Raw genomic sequence first — 20,843 nt, forward strand, 5'->3', positions numbered from 1 at the left:
AAGAAAAAAAAAAAAGAAAAAGAAAACCACCTCATAGAACTGTACAATAAAAAGTATAATGTTCCTGTATGCAAATTATACCTGAAAAAAAAAAAACTAGTAGTAATCAGGAAAACGAGCAAAATTCAACAAAGAATTTAAATATTTACTGAATTTTAATATTTAAAAACAAACTTACATCTTTCTGTGCATCTGTGGCTCAATTGATTGGTCATGTCCTTAAGAACAACTGACTTCTTACTTCATAGTGAGAGCAACAGGGATAGATAATTAAGCTTCTCAAACATCAAGCATCCAGTGTGTGCCAGGCATAGTGAGAGGAGCTGGGCAGCCCGTGAAGAAGCCACAGAGCCAGACCTTGGAGAGCTCACAGGCGGAAGAGACGAAAACACAGGGAGGAGGTGGACCAGAAGTCCCCAACACAGACATGGCTGCTCTGACAAAAGAACTACCTTGGATTATTTCTGGAACTTAAGATGTGATTCATGAATTCAATTCATTTTGAGCGAAGCACAGTGAAAAACAGAGATGCAGAAAGTCCTGGAACTCACCCCCACATGCAAAAAACCCACATTCTTGCACCCCAATTGCTTCCATAGTCACCCACAGGCTCCCATGGGATAAAACAGGACCCTGGGGAGACCACGGGCACACTGTCCATGCCGTTTTGAATGTGAATGGACGGTGACTGGTGTCCCCTGGAATTCTGTAAGTAGGTGGTTCCGGCAGGGAACCCACCTCAGCTTCACCCTCAGGCTTTCGAGAAAGACGCAAGTCCAAGGTGTCAGGTCTGTGCTTGACACCTCATGGAACACGCAGAAATGATGTCTCCGCTGCTTGCAGCCTGAGATAACCAGCCTGGGGCTCCAATCCCCAGGCCCTGCCCAGCTACCCTGAGTGACGGAATGCTGGGGGTGCTCCTTGACCCTCCTCTGTCCTGGGAGGACAGATGCAGAAAGCCCTGCTAGTGGGCCTGGGGACTTGGGAAACTGACTTCTAGTGTCAGGGCACCTTTGGCCTATTTGGTGCCTTTGGGTGAATTAGAAACAGGTGCCACCTCCTCCAGGCAGAGCCTCAGAGCATCAGCAGGATTTCAGTCTAGAACCTCCTCCCCCTTCCTGGCCTCCTTTGGAGCCTCTGGCAAGGCACAAACTGCTGGCCCCAGGGGACACGCTGCCTGTGAGTGAGGGAGTTCTGTGGGCTAGACCCATCCTATCCAACTCCATTGTTGGGGATCCTGACGGCAGTCAGCAACTTCATACAAAGTCCTGACTGGCGTGTCTGCGATTTTATTGGGTTAGCAAACACAAGCACTCGGGAGCTCGTAGTTTTCTAGAATGGGATGTCATTACTCTCGGTCAGGCTGAACTTTAGAAACTCACATGGACTGATCACAATGGCTTCCTTGCCGTTTCCCTGTAGCCACCACGAGTGCCAGAAACTTCCCCAGCTGAGTCCAGCTAGGCCTCAGACCATGTTTGATGACCGAGTGGCATTCAAAGGCGCACTATCTGGAAACAATACAGTTGGAGCCATACCTCACACTTTCCACCCAAATGAATTCCAGATGGATCATCTATTTAAACATAAAAGTACTAGGAGAAACCATAGAAAATATTTTCTGGTAAATTCAAAGTGGGAAAGGACTTTTTAGCGGTGACACAAAACCTGTGAAAGAACAAAATTTTTGAGAAATCTGACACTTTAAAAAAATATCCATTTGAGATGATGAAAAAGTTCTGGAGGTGGATGGATGGTGGTGATAGTTGTACCACCAATGTGAATGTCCTTCATGCCACTGAGCTGTACACTTAAAAATGGCTAAAATGATGCATTTGTTATGTGTATTTTATCACAACACAGAAGAGGAAATGTAAAGGGGAGGTCAGCTGGATTCTGCAGACAGGGACAGAAACCAGTTCCTCAGCCCCACCCTGTCCCCTGTAAAATCGAAAGAACAAAGGGCCCTGATCCTGGGCTGAACACCCAAGGCGGGGAACCCTGAAGTTTAAAATGTATGGATGTTGCTAGGGTAGAAAATTTTAAACCAACCAATGAGAAGTTTGCAGGGCACATATTAACCCCTAAAGGAGCTGCTCCGCCAACCCTCGTGGGTCCTCTCCCTGCAGCAGGGAGCTTTTCTGTAATAAAACTCTGCTTTTCGCTCATTAAAAAATAAATTAATTAAAAAAGAACACACAAAACAACATATCTGTGGAGGGGGGACACCAGAAACAAAGTCAAAAGACAAATGGCAACCTAGAGAACAGATGTATAAATCACACCATAGACATAAACTTATTTTATTTTTTTATTGGTTTAAGAAAGGAAGGGAGAGGCAGAGAGAGATAGAAACATCAATGACGAGAGAGAATCATTGATTGGCTGCCTCCTGCACGCCCCACACTGAGGATCGAGTCCACAACCTGGGCATAAAGTTATTTTTAAAATATAAAGAGCTCCTACAAATTATAGAGGTCTAGAAAGCTATTGAAAAATGAGCAAATAGTATGAACTGAAAGTTCACAGCAGAGTTCTTAAACACATGAAAAAATGTGTATACTCATTCATACTTAAAAATTAATGGAACTACACTTATCAAAGTGGCAAGAACTAAACCATTGTGGAAAAGGACAGAGAAATCAGCTCTCTCTCAATTGTGGGTCATTGGGTTGCAAATTGACTTATATGAAGAGCAAGTCAGCAATACCTACCAGAGTGACAAATGCTTATAACCTTTGGCCCAGCAATTCCACTTCTGGGAATTTTTCCTACAGATAATTTCAACGTTTTATACAAAGGTGTCCATTGAAGAATTGTTTGTAATAAGAAAATATAAAAGAATTTCAAAGTTCATAGATAGGGGAGAGAGTTCAATAAATTATGGTAAACCCAGAGAATAGAAAGAGGCATTTCTCTTTGTAGAGTGGTGATTTTCAAGATATGTTATTAGGAGAAAAAAACCAAAGTACCGAATAATGTGTTTAACATGATACTATTTCAGTAAAAACATAAAAATAGAAGTTTGACTTTATGCATAGATGGAATCTGGAAGGATCCCCAAGAGGCTAAGGAGCTGATTTTTGGAAGACAGAAAGAGCAACGCTATCTTTCCTTGCATACCCTCTTTGACTTCTGTGTCACATGATGCATTATCTACTTAAATGTAAATGGCACAGGGGACATAACACTCTTGCTCCCCATACCTGGTCACCCCCCTTGGGTATGATGGCTACCAGAAGTCACCACACTGCTAGACAAGAAGGCCTTTCCTTTCCTTGAAGATGGGGAAGATCATGCCAGATTAAATAAAGCTGGAAGAACGGGCCACAAAGGAGATGCTGGCCTCTCTTCTCTTCTTTGTATCACACGGCCCCGAGTGCTAACATCCTACCAGAAGGCAGGGCTCTGTCAGCGGGTTCTGATCTGGAGACGGTCTCTAGTGCCCCTTCTCTCCCGAGTGTCCTCACTGCCAACTAAGGACCTTGTCCTCAAGCGTTGCAAATGGAGTCCCATGAACTGGCTCCTGGCCCCAGCTTTGAAACTTCACTCATTCATGCCACCAATACTACTGAGTCTTTAGCCACACCATCAGCATCATCCTTGGGACTGGGGATCAACAGTGAATAAGACAGATAAGCACCTGCCTTTTCAGACCTTAACAATGGAGCTGGGGAAGGGCTTGAGCCTGCCCATCCTGGTTCATGAGAGCCCACTGCTCACTTTGTAGGAATTTTGTGAGCTGGTTGTTAAACACGGTCACTGTTAAATAATATAGAATCATGCACTGTCCCAATCCCTGCAATGACACCAAAAGCTAGAAAGATAGTTAGCACTACAGCAATCAGCAGTGCTGAGGTTGAAAGAAGTTCAGTTTAACGAATATAATTTGTACAAGTGTGAGAAATAGCCTAACAGTAGATCACATGTCACACTTAATGACAATACATTTACTGGAAAAATGAATTAGCAGATCAAGATGTAAATCCATTTGTCAAAACGTGATCCACCATAGGTCAGGCCATGGGAAAAATCAATGAAAGCATTCTGTGAGTTGGCCATATGGAATTTCCAATAAAGAATATGCATATTTTGTTATTACTTATAAATTGTTATACATCCTCTACATCAGTAAAATTTACAATATCTGCCCATGTATACACATATGTGTGTGAGCTGACCCTTGAACTACATGGGTTTGAACTGTGGGGGGTCCACTTATACACAAATTATGAACATATTTTCTTTTTCTTATGGTTTTCTTTTTTTAAAATATTTTTTTATTGATTTTTTACAGAGAGGAAGGGAGAGGGATAGAGAGTTAGAAACATCGATCAGCTGCCTTCTGCACACCTCCTACTGGGAATGTGCCCGCAACCAAGGTACATGCCCTTGACCAGAATCAAACCTGGGACATTTCAGTCCCTAGGCCGACGCTCTATCCACTGAGCCAAACCGGTTAGGGCTTCTTATGGTTTTCTTAATAACATTTTCTTTCCTCTAGCTTAGTTTATTATAACAATACCATATATAAAATACATATAACATACAAAAAACATGTTAATTGACTATGTTATTGGTAAGGCTCCTGGTCAACAGTAGGCTGTAAGTAAAGTTTTTAGCGAGTCAAAAGTTTTAAGTGGATTTTCAATTGCACAGGGGGTCTGAATCCCTAATCACTACATTGTCCAAGTGTCACTATATACATTACACACACACACACACACACACACGTAAGTACAGTGTGGGGCAAAAGTAGATTTACAGTTGTGAGTACATGAGACAGTTAATTCTTATATTATTTATTATATTATTTTCTATACGAACATACATACATGCATTTCAATCCACACTGAATTGAACTTTGCCACCTCAAGCTTAACTCTGAGTTCTGTAAGAGAAGCATAAAAACCCACTTCCCATTTCCCTTCCAGGGTCAGTGAGAAACTGGAAGCTCTCACGCTGAACTCTACTTGTCACCAATATCCTCATTCCTCCCACCCCACAGCGGCTGACTTTTAAATACCTGCTCCCAACAACTTTCCCCTGGTCACTTGGCTCTCAGGCTACTGTCTTCTTGCCTTTAGCCTCTTTCTTGTTGCAGGAAAGAGTGCAACCCAAGGAACAAGAGTGATGCCGCGTTGCAAACGGCTCTGTGTCCAGCTGTCCCTGCCTGTAAGGTAAGGAAGCTCTCCCTGGTCCTTGCACATCCTCACACCTGGCGGATCTTCCACTTGCTCCCCATTACAGGCAGGCTGACTGACCCCTTGTTGTAGGGCTGGCAACGCCCCCAAACCCTCTGCAGCGGAAGCCTCTTTTCCCATCAACCCGTGTACACAATTCCACTGGAACCCTCTCTTCTCTTGGGTACAACTCCAAGCACGTCCTCTAGAACTAATTTTAAACAATAATTAAATCCTATCCTTTCAGCACACACGATACACTTTTCTACGTGTCCTAGAATCAATTAAAAAAATTTACTGGGGAAGAATTCTATCTTAAAACTCCCTCTTTCCTTTTTGCTGCCCCAATTTTCAAGCATCATAAAAAGGAGAGCAAATTTGAGAGGACTGACTGACAGCAGAGAGAGTGCCAGTTCCCAAAAGATTCAATCCAAGTCCCTTGAGTTTTCCCTTTTAAATCACAAAGATTCCAGGGCCACCCGATGTGCTGTCGCTGTTAAGAGGCTGTGTCCACAGGCTAGGCACCATGGGTGCTAGCTCGGATGCCTGCTTTCTCTAAGAACCGCCCTGGCTGTGACGTGGGGCGGATCAGTGTTTAGTGCCACTGCTCCTGGTACCTGTTTCCCTTCAGGTAATTGAAATGGGGTGAACCACATTTTACTCCCACCAGACTCACCTCTTCCCCCATATTTGAAAATTTTAAAATATGTATGACACTGAGAATAGGTAAGATGGTAAAAAGTGCCAACCTATTTTGGGGAAACCATCAGTATGCTACAGTGGAAAGGATGTAGCCATTTTATCTATATCCTGCTCTCCATTTAGCAGTGATACTGGGACCCTCATACTTCTGTGGGGCTGTCACCTCTCAGGGCGACTCCCAGGATGAAAACATACCATGCATCTTAAGGAACTTTTTAGTGATTACTTGTCCACTTTTAAAACTCATAGGAACAATGACTACACTCCTTCATTTCAAAATGTTGTGATTATGATCAATTATAATAATCGATCATCAAAAAATATATATTTCTGGAATACTTTCTCTTTGCAAGATGCTGGGAACAAAAGAATACCTTAAGGGGCAAACTAGGGAACACACACACACACACACACACACACACACACACAGCCAGCAGTGCAGTGTGGGGAGTCTAATGCTGGAAGACTGTTCCACAGAGGAAATGCCCCAGGAATTTGCGAGAGGAGGGCAGCGCTTTGAAGGGGGTGGTCAGGAATGTCTTCCTGAGAGAATGGAGGCTAAACCCAGGATCAGAGTAGAGAAGAGGGCCCCGCATAGTGACAGCGCAGATTCGGATCATGTGCACCAAGAGGGGAGCAGTCACACAGCAAACCCAGTATCATTTCACTACTGTCACCACTGGACGTCCCTTTCCTGGATATTCTCAAATTCACTCTTCTCTGCCCAGCCAGGAGGCTGTCCTTGAATACCGCCACCCTGGCTCCCTGCAGGTGGTTGATGAGAGGCACTGGCGGGAGGCTGCAGGGCAGGAGGAGGGAGAGGTGGGTGTTTCTTCCCTGAAGTGGCAGGTGCGTGTGGCCTCCTCGGCCCTAGGCACCCTACGGAATCCCCAGACAGTGCATACTTGGCCACCCCATAGCCTTCGCCTAGACCTTCAGGAGTGGACTCTTTCCAGCCAGCACCACGACTGACACATTTCCCTTTCCACGTGCCCTCCCAATCAGCCCCTGCCTTTCACGCTCTTTCCCTCTGACAAGCTTCCCCGTTGACTTGCAAACCAGTGCCCCTCCCCAGGAAGCTGGGCGACAGAGCAGAAAGTATACTTCACACCACCTGCCAGGGGTCCCCGACCCGACCTTTCACCTTTAAAAGCCCTGTCTGTGATGAGGAAGGGATATTTGATGCAACAACTAAGCTATGAGGGCTCCCCACAGTCACACAGCAAGCTACACTATCCAGCCTGCTGGAAAGGCAGAAACCGGGGGCCCAAGAGAATGAGAAGAGATTAAAAAGTAAGAGTTATTTAGCTTTGACTAAAAATTAGAAAAAAACAAGAAAAAACACACAGCTATTAAAGCAGGTTGAAAACAGATCATCAAGATGGCAGCCCAGCCGAACCGGTTTGGCTCAGTGGATAGAGCGTCGGCCTGCGGATTCAAGGGTCCCAGGTTCGATTCCGGTCAAGGGCATGTACCTTGGTTGTGGGCACATCCCCACTGGGGGGCGTGCAGGAGGCAGCTGATGGATGTTTCTCTCTCATCGATGTTTCTAACTCTCTGTCCCTCTCCCTTCTTCTCTGTAAAAAATCAATAAAATATATTAAAAAAAAAAAAAAAGATGGCAGCCCAGTGCCAGCCTGGGAGAGAGGTGGATGGAGGTTAGGCAGTGAGGGCTCAGAGCCCTGACTCACAGCAAGGAGGGGCACAGCGGAACTTCGGTGTTAGCCATGGGTGGCTCTCACACCCAGGTTCGTGACATCAGGAAGTCTGACCAGCAGCCTCTCTAAGTCTTACTCATTTTTGGTCCCACCTCAAGCCTCTGGGACACAGCAGACCTGTCCCTTCCTGGGACAGCACACTACAGCCAGATTAAAACAACCACTGCCCCAGACCTCTACTCACATCCACTCTCTCCCTTCCCCACCTCTGGACACCCAAGGTCAATACCTTCTTTCAAGGTCATTTTCTTTCCCATTGGGTCCAGGATCCTCCTTGCCTACTATCACCTCCAACCCCTAGGCGCACAGTCCACACTTTCCTGTCTGGATTCTGTAGCTCAGTAGTTCTCAATGGGTCAGAGGTGCCCCCAACAGACTGTTAGCAGGTCTAGAAAAATTGTGGTTGTTACACCTGGCAGAGGGTGTTACTGGCATCCAATGGGCAGAGGCCTATCCCACAATGCACAGCACCCCTGACCAAAGTGGCACTAGTGCTGAGGTTGAGAATCCCTGGTTTACAGGAGGGAAGGAAACGTGTATTGACTACATCGTATGAGCCAGGCACTGGCTAAATGTTTCAAGTCCTTTAAACTTCCCTTCGGAGACAGTGACAGAAGAACAGGACACAAAGTGACCTCCCCAACCTACCCGCCCAATTTCCAGACACGGCTTAGCATTTTGGAGTGTCCAACGGTTATCTCCACCATTTTAAACATATGACCAATGTCTTTCTGAACCTCAGTTTTCTCATCTGTGAAAGGTAGACTATAATACCCATCCCTAGCCCCTGGTCGAGAATGGGTTCCCAGTAAATATTAGTTTCCTTGTCTCCTTCCTCATGCCTAATTTCCAGTTCCTTCCAGAGAATGTATGTGTGGAGACACACATATCCGTTCTCACGCCCACCTGCTTACATACACCTTTATGTTCCCACAAGAATCTGGATGAAGGAGAGAAAAAATGAACAAACCCTCCAAGTCAGAATGACCTCTTCGTGCCTGAACTCCAGAAACAGTTTTTAAGACTTGGTGCCTCTCATTTCTTCCATAGGCTTTTGTGTAACATCTGTCTAACCTGCTGGGTTAGAAACTTGTTGAGATGTGGTCTCCTACCCAACACGCCAGCAAATGCCATATAGATTAGATGTCCAAACCCACTCTGGATGAATGAATAAATGACAAATATTATTATTCCCCTGACAGTTTTGTTTAACAGTCTGTTTACGCTGACTATTGTTTAACATTGTCACTCCCTGAAATTTCTCCTGCACACATCTATAGACCCAATTTCCAGGCATTTTCTTTTTAAAATTTGTGAGCGCCTCATGTTACTTTGCTAAACTAAAGATATCCACTTAAAGGGCCCAAAGAATAAGGAAGCATCCTTTTCAAGTGGCCTCTCATGTGGCAGCCATGTTCCTTGCACAAACAAGACCCCAGTCCAGGGGAACAAGGACGGGCACTCAGACATGTAAGTGGGCACTTACTCACAGCAGCTGGCAGAGCCTCGCCGTTAAGTAAATCCTAACAATTCAGCCTTTCAGCCACCAACCTAATAGGCTTTTCTTGGCACGGGCACTGTTGGCTTGGCCAAACACTCATTTTCACATCTTAAATCAGCATGTGTCAGAGATGAATGGAGGCTCACACCCGCTGTATGTCATGCGTTCTGCGGCAAGCTCATCTTGGTCAGGCACTCGGGGGCCCACACACGCATTTCAGCTCCTTTCTCCCTAAAGATCGGTTACGAAAATCAGCGATTTGTTTTTCTGATCAAATTCCCAGGGTCTTATTTGGCTGCCTAAAATGGTTTTTAATTTAAAAATCAGCTAGAAAAACAAAATAGACTTTTCAGAACTTAAAGTACAGCATATTAAACACATAAATTTGCATGCTGACAAAGCTCAGGTTCTCAGTAGCATCAGGAGACCATCCCGCCCACATGTGTGAGCGGCTCCCTCACTGAGCAGCCAACTCCCGGCTGTCTTGTCAGGCAGCTTTTACTTGTGCTGGCTTCCCTGAATGCAGCTCTTTCCATCTTAATAGAAACTCTTTAACATAAGACTCTTCTGCCCTCTCCCCATGGTGACCAGGTGGGCTTTGAAAATGGCATCTCCTTAAACCCTGTCTCTAGCAGTCTTTGAATGCACAGCTCAATCTTAGCTCATTTGTTTCTCTGGAACTCTAAGAATCATCTATCCAGCACATAAAATCAGTCCTGGGTTTATGCCAGAATGGGGCTAGGACTTCTTGAAGGGCAGATAGGATAAACAAGGTCAAATTTGGCAGAATGAGCCCAACCTGCAGGTTGAGCCCAAGATGGGGAGAGAGGGAGAAGAGAAAGAGGAAGGATGGAACTGAGGAGAAAAGAGCCCTCACCTCCACCCAGCCCCCTGGGTGTCCAGGCCAGAGCCTGGGCAGAGAAATGAGGAATGGACGGAGAAGAGGCAGGATCCTGGTCACAGAGACTCAGATGCATGTTATAGCATTTCTCCCTCTTGCTCTCACTCATTCTCTCTGTCTTGTTAAACAACCGCCACTCCTTGAGCACTTATTGTGTGCCCGGTGTCAGGTCAAGCACTCTACACACATCACACACACCCTCACAACAACCTTGAGGTAAGTATAATCATTATTCCCATTTTGCAGATGAGAAAAGTGAGTTTCACAAAGTCTGGTGACTTTCCCAAAGTAACAGTAAGTACATTGTGGAGTCAGGGATTTGGGTTCAAAGCTCTGAACCATATTCTCATTTCTGGATATGTATCTTCATTGGGCAAAAAAAACAAGGCCTACTGTGCGCTTCGATTACTCCCACCCAACACAAGAGACACAAAAAGCCATGTTCTCTACTTGCACAAAACTTGCAATCCATAGAGAGAGCAAGAATCACATGCATAACTGATTGTAAAACACTACAAAGTGGCCAGCTACTTCATCCAAACTGCTGAGGGATGCAGGCACTAAGGACGAGAGCCTCCCGGATGGATGTGCTGGGGAGAAGGCTGTGGGCTGAAACTGGCCAGGTCACTTCGCATTTGCTTATTTCTCCAGGTTATCACTTCTCTCTAACATAGATAATTTTTTAAATGATCTGCATTAAAGAGAATATTGCTTCCGAAGCTGAGGCCTGCAAATGTTGGTCCACATTAATTAGTCATATACATAAAACTGCATATACCCATTCAGTGTCCAAATCACATCTCGCAAAGCCGAGGGACTTCCACACCGCCACCAGGCTTACCTCGCCTGGCCGTGGCTCTGTTGGCCAGCGTTCCTATCTCTCTGTGCCAAAGGAGGGGTGGGGAGGGAGGAAAACACAGACTGATAACACTTTGTCCTGGGAAAGATTCTACTTGTTCTAATCCATTTCCTCTCCCAAACAATTGAGTCATCTGCCTAAAGTTCTACGTGATGTGGGGGTGGGAGGGGGTTGCATATATGATGGTGCTTGGAGCAAACCCTTATCAGCTCTAAATGGAAAGTCTGCAATATCTCCCATCTATCCCGAAGCTCGTTTGAATTATGGTGCAAAGAAATGTCACCAGCAAATGGTATGACAGGCGAGGATTCTACTTCATTCCCATTGCACAATGTGGAAAAAGTGACATCAGGGAGAACAAAGAGCAGCAATGCCTAAGTCGGCCAGGCTTGGTCCCCGAGCACGCGGGCGCCAATGCACTACTGGTCAGTGGAGTGGAGTAACCAGCCAGGAGAGGGGCTACTCCAGGCTGCGGTGGGGAAGGAAGCAACCCCGTGATTATCTGAAGCCAGAGGAGCTGCTGAGGATAAACTCGGTGGCAGTTTCGGCTCCACTAACAGCAGTTTACATGCTGATCCTGGACACCCTGAGTGGCAAAGACAACATTTAGAAAGACAACTCCCTATATTCACATGCCAGGTGTGCAGAGGAATCTCCTGGCAGGTTCTGCTTTCAATTATATGGATAGCAAATGACCTCCTAGAGCAGGGGTGGGCAACCTTTTTGTGAGTGCGTGCCCAAACCAGCAAAATCTCTGACTCAAAATACTTCTGCGTGCCAACCCCAATTTTTTGAGAACATGTTACACCTACTTGGTATCTCTTAAGGTGTACATATGTGAAGAACCTTGAAGAAATAATAAAATTCATTTGAGCGACAAAAACACAGTATATGATGATGAAAAATACATTTATTTTTTAATGTATACATGTACACTGATAGTCCGACAGAAAACTTTATGACTCCGTTTGATATTATCAGTGGGACTTTTGCTGCTGCATCACTGATGACAGAGATTTTACATCAGGTTTATATTTCGTGACCTTCAGAAATATGCACGAGCTACTACTTTCATCCGTCAGGCTACTCCTATTACGAGACTTAACAAAATTCATCACTGAGAAAAAAGATTCACAAGCGTATGTGGATGAAACCAAAACACTGGTCGGATCTGGGAAGGCAGGGAGAGTTAAGGCAGAGGCATAGAAATTGCTCTTCCCCTCTCTCGTCAATCCATGTCTATGGTCTTTAAGATAACTTGTTATGTAAAATTATTTATTTATCTAAGATGCACCTACACTGAATTTATCTGAAAAATAAAAAAGTCGATATTAAGAAAAAAATTGTAAATGGAAGATTATAAGAGAGGGTTTCGCGTGCCAGCAAAAGTTACTGGCAGGCCATGTTTGGCACGCGTGCCAGGGGTTGCCCACCCCTGTCCTAGAGCTTTCTGACTTACAAATTTCTAAGAACAGACAGCTCCTCTGGGTATGATGTGCAATTCGGTGTCTCAAACATCAGTAGTTAGCTATTAGGTCTATTCTCTACAGTATCCATACACCTCCAGTGCCATCACTTTGTTTTTGTAAAGGGAAGCAGCTTGTAGCTCCCAGCCTATTAAATATTACGCTCAAAAGGTTGCAGCCTTTTATCACTATCTCAGAGATACACATTTCCGCTGCCTACCCGTAAACCACAGATGGCAAAAGAAAAAAAAAAAATACTGAGCTCTACACAGATTTAGAAGAACTTCTCAGGGGAGAATGGAAACATCAGAACTGAATCAGCATCAACGACTGACCTCTTCGCTCCCAAGCCCCTCCCTCTTTGTCCCCTGGATCCCTCTGTCACTTTTTCCTGCATCACCTGAGTCATAGCTACCCTCCTGCATATACAGCCTGGTCATAGACAGACGTATGAGTTGCTAGGCAGACACACAGATAAGAAGCTCAGAGGAAAATCTAAGCTTTTTTATGATAGGACCAAAAAAAAGGGGGGGGGGGATTGATTATTCCCCTACATTGCTTTTTCAGCTAGAAAATTCTTCCGTGGGGGACCAGGAACAAGAGCTGGAAGATTAAAGTAAAGGTTTAAAAATCCTGATACTCTTTTTAAGTTAAAAAGGAAAAGTTTGCATAGTTTCAAAGGTACCATTTTCTAACAATGAACTGCAGAAAGAGCTATTCAACAATGGGGGAAAATGGAAATCAGCTCATTCCTTGAAGGTAAAAACTTACATCAATTGTACTTGAAGTATTTAAAGCCAGCCCCATTCATCACATTATATCTAAATAAGAATAATCAGACAGTTTGGACAGAAAAAAAAAAATGTGTCCCAACAGCCCATACTCAGAGCCAAATTTCTCAGCCAAAAACCACCAGGCTTATGACTATAAGCACCATCAATATAAAATTTTCAAACACCAGAGATCAGCAGTTTACAGTACTCATTTGTTCAATCATTGTTTTACATCCAAAGTTGAATGTATTTATAAAGGGAAAAAAATATCTCCCTCTCCCCTACTCTTCCTGATGTTACTGAATATACATTAGGTTATTGAATAAAATTTTTCAAGCTCGCAACAGAAATGTGGACAAATAGAACACACGGGGAAAACCCCACAGTCATTTCTCAGAGGTAAGCAACATTATACTTCAATGACCACAGTGTGATCTGTAAGCCACACTAGCTCTCAGCGTCACCTAAAGAGACAGAAGTGACAAACAGGATCACACTTGTCAGCTATCACCAGAGATTAGTTACTAGCACATGACTCTTTTGTTTTGTTTGGGACCAGGGTTGAAAATCAGACACAAACTATTTTAGGTTTTAGACTTTGTTGTTGTAAAAACCCTCCCAGCACATTAAACCTAGAATTGGGGTACAACCACACCTTTTGTCTTACCTGAGAAAAATTTACTAGTTAGACAAAGCTACATTAAACCCATTTTTGTTAGATATAGAAAAAAACAAATGTCAACCCTGCCCCCACAACCTCCTAACTGAACATTTAAAGGAATTCATTTAGAATGTTGACAAGCTGATACACTGGATTTATTATAAATAATTATACGTCTATATCATCTCCTTCAAGGCTGAGAGACGATGCATTCTGTTTTCATAATTTACCACAACAAATCAGAGCAAAACAATTAAGCATTACCTTTCACATAGTTTCAAACAATCACATACCCGCCCTAAACCAGACGGACTAGTGCCACTTAATGAAATGAGAAACTGTCATTTAGGGGGTGGCCAGATGGGCAGGGCCAGGACTCTTACACATTACATTACTTAAAGGTTAAATAATAATAAGAATGTTCTGTGAAGTTTCTAAAAAGCTAACCCATTAACTCTGGGGCTTGGGTAAAACCATGCCACACACCAATACCATTCATTACTGAGGCACAAGCCATTTGGAAAAAGAAAGAAGGTCCCGTGTGTAGTAAAGTAAGTGCCCATGTGAGTTCTGAGGTCAAAGGGTCAGGCTCTGGCTGGGGTAGAAATGAAAACCTTCCGTGAAATGGTGCCAGTTATTTCTAACCATCCTCTCCAATGCGGATGTTAAAATGGATTGTCCTGAGGTGGCTGCCCAAACCACCTCTTTTAAAAGAGCAAGTTTATCTGGCTCCCCCACCCCACCCCCCAAAAAAGATTGCCAAATAGTAAGTAGTGCAGAGAACAAAATGCAACGGGGCCTGCCTGGGGTTCTGGGTCCATCTCTTGCTACCTACTAACCAGCTGCCTTGAGAAAGATACTTGCCCTAAGCACTGACTGGATGAAATGAGAAGGGAGCTGTCACTCCAGCTTCTTCCAGGTCCGATGACTAAGGGTGTCTGTGGGGCTCTCACCAACAGAAACGAGGCGCCTCCCCTCCCACCAGTAGGAGGCTTTTTGTATCTCCTAATTAGAAATAAGTTTCTACTATGAAGGAGAGACTTCCTGGTGTGTTGTCAGTGAGATCAACATGCCTGGGTAGGTTAGGCACACACAGCAGTTGGCTAGAATTAAGGGTGAACGTTCATGATACATTTCCCAGCAGGAAAGCCGGGTAGACAAAGTAACCTTAATCTTGTCACTCAAGTGGCGCAGGCCACACCATCTCCAAAGGAATCCAGCAGCACGGGTTCGCCCCCCAGACGACTTCCTTCCCCTCATCCCATCTGGAAGGAAATGGTTTCTGCCTTCGAGGACTTATAACTTGGCTGGAGACAAGAGGACATGTCTGACAATGTCACCTCTCGATATGACCCCTGTATGTAATTACTGATATCCATCTGAGCATCCATCGCGTAAGCTTTTGTGTTTTTTCACAGCTTTAGAGGGTGTGACAATGCTATGGGGCCTTTCGGTTCCTAAGTGGCTGGAGAAGACAAAAGCTTAGGATAAAAGGACATAGAGGGACCAAGAAGTCAGCCTCAAAGTAAATAACAACAACAAAAAAGAAGGCAGCCTCATTGCTCCTTGGTTTCTCCATCAATAAGAACCTTGAGCCCCCCTAGCTTCCTGCCCTCATGGAATCTAAACGATGATGCTCGGGGTGGTCCAGAGATACATTCCCAGTGCTAGCAAGTAAGTAAGCATTCAGCCAAACTGTCACCCACTACCATCATCATGCCCTCCCTTCACATCCTAGAAGACCATTATCAGACCTTCCTAAAATGCAGAGAATTTAATAATCACCAACGGTTACCTCTAATACATATACTTGAACTTTATCTCTCTAAAACTTTGCAGCCGTTCTGATCAGAGGAAACATCTGAGGGCCCGCGGGAGCAGAAAGGAAAGAGAAAAATCACATTCAGCACAGTCCTCCAGGATGCGCTCACTGGTCAGCCTCGTGAGCCCGCGTTTCCCACACGGCCGTTTCTCCTCCTTCCATCCACACACGAATGCCAGGATTCTCAGGACTCCCCCCGCAGCCCTCAGTAAACCGACTGAAAGATGTACTCGGACTGTCAGGGGTTCTTACCATTCCTTGCCCATGGATTTTATTTTGCCAATTACAAGGCCCATGGATTTTATGCCAAAATGAGGATGCTTTAAATGAGAATTATTACTTTCTAACAACCCCCCCCCCAACCAACATAAAATATTTAACGCTCCACCTTGCTTTGTTTAAACTGATCTTGTGGCTGGAAATTTTGGCTGCTGTGCACGTTAGTGTTCAGTCACAGAGAACGCAAAAGCCAAAGAAACTTTTATTCTTATGAGCTGCAGCCTTTCATGTCTTAAGTTCATCTCCACCAGAGACATCATTTATCAAGGACCATATATGTGTGTGCATCCACACACACACATCTGTGTATATGTGTGCATGCTTTACATATGTTAATCCATTCATTTAATCAGCACTTATTGAGCACCTGGTGTCACACATCTAATTAGGTATTAGAGATTAAACGATATGTAAGTCCAAGGTCACAACTCTGTGACAATCTGTGGGAAAAGCAGATGATCAACTAAGTAATGGCTATGCAATGTGGTAAACGCTGTGATAGGAGAAGCAGGTTATTAAAAATAATATCGTAGGCAGTGACTATGTGTCAGATGTTTGTAGCCACTGTCTCTAATTCTCACAACATCCTGCAAATGAGTGTGCTGTGACTGAACCACACTGCACACTGCCTCTCTATCAGCATCAGCATCTGCATCACCATTTACATCTTAAATTCCCATTCTGGTCTCAATATTGCACCTGCCAACCTGCTTTACTCGTTCAGGCATCAATCAAACTTTGCCTGGTATTATGCAGCACACTGCACACCCTGGGGAGAAAAGACCACCTGGAAGAACTGTCAAGCTGGCTACAAGGATGATAATAACACAGAGCAAGGAGGGGCATGGCACAGGGAAGTCTATGGTCACGACGGACCAATGGGGTATTTCAGAAAGCAAGTCATTTGGCTCCTAAAAAGGAGAAAGCATCATAGGGTCATTTATTCAGGAGATGGGACCTAGGTCTTCAGATCATGTAAGGTCAGAGAGCAGAAGAGGGAAGAAGGCCAGGCCCTCAGGATAGCAATGTTCAGAGAGGTGCCCAGAAAGCTCACAGGTTAGGCTGCACCACAGCCAAGGGTGTAACCAGAGCCCAATGGTGGGACAAGCCAGTCTGCAGCTGCCCCAAGTGCCCATCGATAAGAGAATCGAAGGCACCTGGGCATTAAAACCACCCAAGTATAACAGCAGATGGAGAAATCTGCATTTATAAGAATTCCTCCCAGAGACTACTACCTCCTGGGACCCAGGGTGAGACCCCAAAGGGCCTCCTGGAGTCAATACAGAAGGTCACCAAACAGTCTTCTAAAGGTGATGTCCGTTCACTGCAGGGACTTGTTTCCACTCGGAAGGTGTGCAAGTTCGAGGCCAGAGAGAGGTGCATTATTTAGAATCAGAGTGGAGAGGCCCAGTGCTGGCAGCAATGGGTCTCCCCATGACCCTTTCCCACAGGGCCTCCCTTCCCCAAATTGGTAAGCAGATATTTAAAAGAATAGTGAGTTGCAGGCCGAGTTATTAGCCTGCCTGGAACACCCACGTGTCTCGGCCAGTCCTGCGATGATATCTATATATGTTTAACTCTTTACTGCTGATAAGATGCTTTTACATGTGTTAGATGACTTGATTTTCACAACAGCCATGAGATAATCACTAGGCCTCTCATTTTTTAGATGAAGATCCTGAGGGTCAGAGAGGGTAAGTGACCTGTTCAAGGTTATAAAGCTAGCAAGTGGCAGAGCTGATTTTGGATCAGGATATTTGTCTAGTGATCTATTAGCTGTATCACTACTGCAATAAGCATACTTTATCAAGTTCTTTAGCGTTCAAAGCCAACTTTGGTATAGCAGTCTGGGGCAGTACAAACAGACACACACTAACACACATAGACAGTCTGTAGACACGGACACACAGACACACCCACCTACTCATCCTCCAACATACATACTCTCTTGTTTTCCTAAAAGTAAAATGACAACAATAATATTCTACTTGTTTAAAAATCTATTTTCCCTCCTCTAGCCGTGGACCTTGTCTCAATACATTTATAAGGTGAGTAGTTATTAGTAGTATTTAGATGACCGATACTATAGTATGTAAAGTCTTAAATCCTAGCTGTTGGTCTGCGTATAACTCACTGCTTAGAACAACCTTGCTTTTGTGTGAAATACCTGCCCATTTCCATTTTCTGCCACTAAAACTCCTGTCTCCACTCCCAATCTTCTCTCAGAAACACATGAAGCAGCATCTTTCCTACTGGTCTGTCTTACGTCGGGACTTGTTTTCAGGAAGTGGCTGCTTCCACTTAAAAATCATAGGACATAAAAATCAGAGGACTTAAAAAAAAGCTAAAAAAGAAAAAAAAAAACACCAACCATTTAACCCATTTTTTAAGCAGAACCAAAAGCTATAGCAACTAGAAGGGGCACGTATCCTTTCTTTTTAAAAATCCCCAACTCTCAGTTTTTCAGAGCACTTCTTTCAAAGACAGAGGTCACAGAAATTAAATTATTCAAGAAACAACTTGTCAATTATTCTTGCACAGCGGGGAGACAGTTATACACCGAAATGTAGACAGAGCCAAAATCAAAGCGAAGTGCTAGTGACAAACCCGCAAACCACCCTCTAGCCCAGAGGCTGAGGGCTGGTCATCACACCCACAAAATAAAGATTACAGACCCCCCGAACCAGCCACAGGGAGGCCTCATTTTTTTTCTTTCTTAACACATAACTCTAAGCAAAAGAGCTTAATGAAAATAAGGTCAATACACTCAATCCATAAAGCAATCATCTCACCTAATTTTAATCATCTTTCTCTACGAGAATTTAGATAATCAGGCCACACTACACAAACAGAATTCAAATACATTTTTTTTCACCTTTCCCCCTACCTCCAAAGGAAAACTCCATATGCCACTCATCTTGCTGGAAACCACAGGGATAAAGTGATTTAATTCTAGTTAAACCAAGTATTTCAACCACATACTCATAAATCTTAATCTTAATCATAGCCACAAAACATGATTTTTGAGAGCTTTCCTTCTGACTTACTCAGCCAGTAAATCTCCAATATATAGTAAGCAACTCCAAAGCCAGTGATGTTCTCAGCCAATCCTAAACATATACAGAAATATGCGGTTACAGTAACTTTTTAAAAATTGCCTGCATTCTGCGGTATTATTTAAACCCATAAAACATTTTTCAGTTAAGCTCAACTTTCACAATTCTCATTAGGTAATCTAGGTGTGGCTGTTTGTAAATTTCCTTTTCACCAAAAGGAAGCTGATATCAAGACATCAGGTGTATATGGAAAAATACATATTTTGATACAAGTGTAAGTCAATGCATATGTTTTTGTTTAAAGATCCTTTTGCCTACTTTACGCACAATACAAACACGCTGCAGTCAAGTTTCATATGTTGAATTTTAAGTTAGGTGTTAAAACTCGGTTTTCTGCTCCAAAAAGATGGGAGCTCAACACACCCTGTCAAATACCCAGTCAATGGAAAACCAACCCAACCCTTAGATGCCCCCAAAGAAATCATTCTTTGTTCACTTGGAAACTGAAGGACTTGACACACAGAATCACAGCTCCCACAGCAGTGGAATAGGCTGTGAATCCAGATGGCCATATTACACTCTCACTCATTGATTTGTTAAAAAATTTAACATTAGGAATGAAACCAAAGCTACCACTAACACCAACAGGGTAATTAAATTCCTGGCTTGAGTCCCTTTCAAGATCCAAACCCAACATCAACATCTGGCAAGTCTCCATACAGGGCACCATACTTTGTGCATGTTATTCCAAAAATTCAGAAGGAAGGCAAGAATGAAGGTTTAAAAAGCCTATTAGTTACTTTTATTCTCTGTTTTAATCACACAAGGGCCAACTCCTGTTGCAAGGATATCCTAGCATTTGCCTCCTTGTGTCTTGAGGGCAAAAGCTGATTAGAGTCACTGCAGACAATTCGGTCTGCTCTTGTCCAGGGGTCTTGATCAATACACTTTGCATCATAACCTAACACTGAAACTGCCTCTCCACCCCAGTCCCTTTGACTACGTGGTTTATTTCTGGTCCCTAGCCCTCACCGGGTAACTCTTTTCTCTATAATTTGCGCATCTCCTGGAAGGGTGAGGGAGACGCCTGATTCAAACTGCATGTGTTCACAGCCCACTGCCCACAACATTATGCAGCCCCACAACTCAGTAGGGTAAGCCTCTGGCACCCCCAGTACCTGCCAAGTTCCTCGCCGGTGTCGTAGTAATCATCCACGTTTTCCTGCCTGAACACGGTCATGATAAACTGTCACGCCTCACCAAAGCCCAGCGCACTTCAGCTCCGCTCCCCAAACCATCACCACCGCTCCTTCGCCTCCATGGGCCCCTCATGCATCAGTCTCCGGTCCTTAAAAAAAAAAAAAAAAAGAAAAAAAAAAGGCAATAATACTAATAAAATGACAACCCAAAAAGACCTCCCCAGGGCTAAGACCCGCAGCTAACGACCACTTTTCCGGAGCTGCCCCTCCCACCAGGTGGAGAGGAGCACCCTTTGTTAAAACCGGGCCAGGGACGTCCCCCAGCCCCGCATCGCCGGCGCGCTTGGGGCCGGGCACAACCGCACCCCAAGACCCGCGTCCCCAAAAGCAGGGTGCTCCGTACTGATAAGAACCAGCTCCGGAAGTGGCTGGCCTCCCCGCCTCCCCTTTTTCTGCACACACGCCCACCCAGCTCCCCACCTCCAGGGATGCCGCGGAAGAATGAAGCGCTAGCCCGGGAAGAACGCGCCCGGCTGGAAACATCACTCTCCAACCGGCATCCGCGGTGGAGCCCCCGCGCCACCTCTCGGCTCCCGCACCACGGTCGCCACCCCTTCTCCTCCCGGGAGCCAGGCAGTCCCTAGAGGCACATTCCTGGTGATTCCCGCTCCGTTACCGAGCCGACCCGGCGTGCGACCGCCCGGGGGATCAGTGGAGGGAAGG

At 44.6% G+C, this 20,843-nt stretch overlaps 1 protein-coding gene across 2 annotated transcripts in view; it reads right to left on the reverse strand.

The window, feature by feature from the left end:
• The window catches only part of DAPK1 (death-associated protein kinase 1), a 164,173-nt gene extending 143,411 nt beyond the window's left edge, over positions 1 to 20,762 (reverse strand). Inside the window, exons 1-2 of one of the 2 annotated variants that reach the window (XM_005868255.2) lie at positions 20,601 to 20,761; positions 20,100 to 20,269 (exon numbers count right to left, since the gene is read on the reverse strand). In XM_005868255.2, coding sequence (XP_005868317.1) covers positions 20,100 to 20,161 — 62 coding nt within the window. In that variant the 5' untranslated portion in view covers positions 20,162 to 20,269; positions 20,601 to 20,761. Of the gene's footprint in view, positions 1 to 20,099; positions 20,270 to 20,600 lie in introns of both variants that reach the window. The other variant, XM_014541237.1, reaches the window with a different exon arrangement.
• Between the last annotated feature and the right edge of the window lie 81 nt (positions 20,763 to 20,843).

The sequence above is a fragment of the Myotis brandtii genome, unplaced genomic scaffold (assembly GCF_000412655.1).
Source record: "Myotis brandtii unplaced genomic scaffold, ASM41265v1 scaffold266, whole genome shotgun sequence".
In the NCBI taxonomy this organism is placed as follows: Eukaryota; Metazoa; Chordata; class Mammalia; order Chiroptera; family Vespertilionidae; genus Myotis; species Myotis brandtii.